A 5,000-nucleotide genomic window follows, 5' to 3' on the forward strand; every position below is an offset into this window, starting at 1 on the left:
ACTGGAACAACTTCACATGTTTTGAAGATTTTTATACTGTCATTCATCACTGAAATGTGTAAATCCAGATCAAAACTGCCCAAAAGCTTGACAAGGGTAATATAATTTAACCCTAGCTAAATGAAAACTTTAGCTCCCTTATCACCAGAGCTGTGTTGTTTAAAGGCAACTCAAGAACTGGGTGACTGCTGAGGGAACTTCTGACAAGCACTGAAATGCTGACAAATTGAATATCTGTCATTTACTCAGTGATTCTAGATAATATGGGGCAAGTCCAATCACCCTCCAAGAGCTTTGTGCAATCTTGGTAGCCCTTCCCATCACCCTGGAATTCAGTCAAAATTCTCGTGACACAATGTTCCCGTCACCCTAGTCTTCAGCCAATTTTTTCCCATGACATCATCTGTCACCTCACCTGCCCCTAAAAACAATTTATTTTTCAACTTGATAGTCACTTCATCTGGATCAGAGAGGCTAAACACATCCCTCATTCAGTCAGACAAAAAAAGGAGAAATATCTATATCTTAGAAAAAATCTAACTAATAAAACACTTTCTATTACATCAAAAGAATACTTTCAGTAAGTCATCACATTCTGTATCTATTACAAGTCCAAAGTCACAGCAACAATAACAAAAAAATGGAGTTCACTTTCTTTCCAACTGTAAAAGAGATTTTGTGCCTTGATTCTTAATCATTTTCTTCAGCTTACAAAGCAATATAAGATATCTTGTTAATATCACTACCTAATTCCTATGGTCAGAACTTTTCAAAGATTCTAAATCTTGTATGTTTTCTTTTGGGACTAATTTTCTTCTTTCCTACTTTTTTTAGGGGGTGGGGGTAGCATTACACCAAACTGACATCAAGGGTTACAGAACATACACATTTTCTCAATGATCTTTAGAGTAGTCAACTTTTTATTTCTACTATCATGAAATCACCAGAGTTCACAGTACTTAAGAAATCAGTTCTTATTTTCCTTAACCCACTTACGACAGGTGTCCCACATATGAGACGCCCGGAAAAGTAAACATTACTAGGCGTGACAGGCGCTCTGATTTTCTCGGCCATGACAGGCGGCACGTGATTTTGAAGCCACCCGGAAAATATTCTTTTCGGCTTGAAAATGTAGCATCGCTAGTGTGTTAACTGTTCACAACCCAATATCCATACTTTTTCCACCATTAAATTCTTTCATATCATCTTTCATTACAGGACACAAATTTCCACTATTTACTGCAATGATTTCTGTTTGCACTACACCATTTCTAACCAACCATTTCTTGGCTATCAATCTGAGTAACTTGTTGGGTCTGAGTGCCTTGCAGCTCAGCTCGCACTTGGACCAATATCTGGGCATTAAGCTTACTTGAGCAGCAACTCTCCTAGGTATGTGGCTTGTAGGCCCAGTCCACTTGTACACTCATGCAAGGTAGCAAGACTCCTTGCCTGCTCTTTGTAATGCTATTCTCTTTTTGTAGATTAATTTTTTAATGTTTTCTTAGTTGTTTGTTAACAATAATGTTTTACCAAGATGATAGTAAACAATTTTTGTTAACCAGACTTCATAATATACATCCAGCTAGTTTGCACTATAGCTATTTTCATACAATTTCCACAATACACCCTGCATCAGCAGCAATGGCAGGCAAGAGGTTCCTGCATTTGGAAATAAGTGTCCTCCCTGGAGATGGTCCTTTCCCAGGTGTGGCTCACAGATGGTATGCACGATCCTGTTGGACTGATGGAAAAACTGCAGGAGCTTGCAAATGTGCCACTTCCTGAAGACCCACTGAAGCAACCTTTGCATAAGTGTTCTGTTCACCAAAGAGTCTCCGTCAACTGCCACACACTAACACATCTCACAGTGAAATGTTCATATCACCTGCCTTTTAGCTTAATTTTTTCCATGATGAGTCATTTCTGTTACCCATCCAACAGCCCAATCTTTTTTGACAAGAAGTTTACATCACCCAGATCCAATGAAGTAGTGGGTAAATATCTTTCCCAGAATCTAGATTGGTCACATGCATTTAGTACCTAACCAATACATACATGCTTTCAGTATCTCATCACAAACCCCTATAATGCTTGTCATGTATTTGCAACCCCTGCTTTTACAATTTAAATCCTATTACTCACCATGAGATCCTTTAGCTGACTAAGACGTGAGATATAGGGAGTGAGGGTAGCATTGAGGTAGGTCATGATAGTGGGCTGGTCCTTGCCCACAGAGAGCACTCGGCTGATGATGGTCATGATTCGCTCTGTCTCAGCACTGTCCAGTCGACTCTGCTCCAGTGCTCTCTGTTTAGATAAGTGATGAAAATTAGAAGATGATTCTTGCATACATTTTCAGTAAATTCCTACTAACACTTTCATTTTCAACATTTCTGGAATATCCTTTCAACCACTGCTCTCTCTAGCATTACTAAAAGTGCTTCTAACACAGTCAATGAACAAAATACATCAGGCATCAGAGCAGCCAACTCACCTGACAGCTTGTCAAGATGGGTTGTGAGAAGGGAGAGATGGTGAGAGGGCACTCTAACGTAAGGTCCCTGAGGGCTTGGGAGGCAGCCCCAACAAGAGAGGCATTTACGAGTCCTTCCACCATGAGGGGAATTACATGGTGCATGTGATCCTGGTGGTAGTTCAGCCAATCTGCATATGCTCCTGTTGAAATTATCAAACAGTAATAAAACTTCAGACAAAGGACTCACTCCATCATGATGACTATGTCACTAATAAAAATTACTTTCTATAAATGCCATTTAATACATATAAGCAGACATATTTCACTAAAACAATCTTAAAACGTATTGGTTACTAACCTAGTGTTGTTAATGCCACAGATATTAGTTGAATATTATCAGAGAATGGTATCTGAGGTATACTCTGAATGAAGCGTGGCACATAGAAGTTATCTGTTTCGGCAACAGTCTCAGCTACAGAGGAGTATGCATGCAGGACTGCCTCCAAGTACCGCCAGTCAGTGGGGTCACTCTGCATTTTAACTACAGCATCCTTAAGATGAACTTCTAAATGACTCAGCATATCTCCTCTTAATACATAATATGCATACATCTGTTGGAAAGAAAACAACATGAACATCCACTTTCATCATACATTTTAAATCCTCTTCTGAGCTTTGCAGCGAAATCATAACAGATTCAAGCTCCATTTACTTATCCTTTTGGGACATATATCAAACCCCTTTGTTAATCATAATATATGCTCATATATTCGCATTTAAAATAGTAAATGTACATTTATCTTCTCTTCCAACACTCACATAGGTATCACAGATGTCTTGTCTGTAACAACGGAACATTTCCTTCTCCTCTGCAGACAGAGCATTATCTGGAGGCAGCAGGGATTTCTGGATGAAGGTATCCACCAATTTCAGGTACACTGGCTGGAAGAGCTGAAGCAATTCTGCCTGCTGCTCTCCCTCAAATGTCATAATATCATCCTGAAAGTAATAACACCTAATCAATATTGGCAACATAGCTTCCAAACATGTAAAATGTATTTCAGAAAAGCATGTCATCTCCATACATGTAAAATGCATTCCAGAAAAGCACATCACCATTATCAGTATCAAATCCTGCACTCACCTGAATGGTAAACCAAACAGCAAAGGGAATGTTAGAGGTAGTCTCGTCGGTAGGGTACTGGCCAGGGGTAGCTGCACACTGGAGTAAAAGTGCAACTACCTGCACCACCGTTGCCTGGTGCTCTGCTTGAAGGGCACATTGTAGCAATAGCCGTGAATGGCATTCAACTACAGAGGTAAACAAACTGTACACCAATGATGCCGTATTCTGAAAATGAAGCCGTATATTCTGTAGTGGAGTACTACAAACAGCTTAAAAGACACTCTTATCTCCATTCTACTTACAAATACTTAATCAGCATACTAGGAATGCAATTTTATATAAAAAACAACATATAATCCAGTCAGTTTTACCTCATCGTTTGCATGCTGAGCCTCCTCCAGCACAGGCCTCAACCGTAACATCTGTGTGACAAAGTCCATCACTGTGTTGGGGATATTATAAGTACCAACATCAGTCACTGCAGTTCTTAGTGCTTCCATGACAGGCTGAAAGGATTTTTAAAATATTAATCTTCATTAATCAAGCACTAATTGTATTATTGGAAACATCAATTCAGACAGAGAAACATTATTGACGATCACATTCAAAAGACTCACTTCACACAAGAGAGCGTAATTGGAGTAAGGTATTAACGCCACAAGTAGGTCTCTGGTCTCAGAGAGTGGCAAGGAGAGCTTGAGCCACGCATTCAAAGTCTTGAGCACAACTTCCTTTATCACATTGCTGATCTGTGCAGCTTGCATCACTTGGGAGATCAAACTCAGCACTGCATGCAAAAAAAATAAAAAAATAAATAATTTTCACTAAGGTTAGACACTGTGACTATTGTTTGGTCTAATTTACCTTGAAAATACACGTCTCATAATACAATGCTGATAATGGAAAACTTTAGTAATACCGACACTACAATCTTCACTTGTTAAGAATTAGAACAAAACAATGTTATAATTAAAATAATTCTGTCTACTAATAATTCATATACACATCATCTAAATTGTACAGTACCAAAAAATTAAAATGGGAGGAAAAAGCAAAAAAACAGAATAAGAGAAGGAATCTCAAAACTAAAGTCTACACACATACAACAAGAGAAAGTGATTGTGCACTTACCTGACTGATGGCTATTTCTCACAGCTGCTGTTATTACCTGCTTGTCTTTACTATTGATACTCATTGCTTCTTGCATAGTTTCCAACTGAAAGTCAAGAGGAAATATATATATAGTACAAACATACAAATCAGAGAAGAATGAAATATGAATAAAACAAGCCACTTTCAGCTCAACTTCTTCGGCAACTGGGAACAATACAAAAACAGATTTCACAGTGAACAAATAAACTTTAAAAAGGTGGCACATACCTCCTCAGGTATTAT

General features: G+C 38.5%; 1 protein-coding gene across 4 annotated transcripts in view; it reads right to left on the minus strand.

The window, feature by feature from the left end:
• The window catches only part of cdm (importin-13-like protein cdm), a 117,671-nt gene that overhangs the window by 11,345 nt on the left and 101,326 nt on the right, over positions 1-5,000 (minus strand). For all 4 annotated transcript variants that reach the window (XM_070118168.1, XM_070118167.1, XM_070118166.1 and 1 more), the window contains exons 4-12: positions 4,986-5,000; positions 4,737-4,821; positions 4,223-4,392; positions 3,977-4,111; positions 3,624-3,830; positions 3,299-3,478; positions 2,838-3,090; positions 2,498-2,679; positions 2,146-2,310 (exon numbers count right to left, since the gene is read on the minus strand). The exon at positions 4,986-5,000 is cut by the window's right edge and continues 138 nt beyond it. In XM_070118168.1, the coding sequence (XP_069974269.1) occupies positions 2,146-2,310; positions 2,498-2,679; positions 2,838-3,090; positions 3,299-3,478; positions 3,624-3,830; positions 3,977-4,111; positions 4,223-4,392; positions 4,737-4,821; positions 4,986-5,000 (1,392 nt within the window). The remainder of the gene's footprint in view (positions 1-2,145; positions 2,311-2,497; positions 2,680-2,837; positions 3,091-3,298; positions 3,479-3,623; positions 3,831-3,976; positions 4,112-4,222; positions 4,393-4,736; positions 4,822-4,985) is intronic.

This window comes from Penaeus vannamei, chromosome 41 (genome assembly GCF_042767895.1).
Source record: "Penaeus vannamei isolate JL-2024 chromosome 41, ASM4276789v1, whole genome shotgun sequence".
NCBI lineage: Eukaryota > Metazoa > Arthropoda > Malacostraca > Decapoda > Penaeidae > Penaeus > Penaeus vannamei.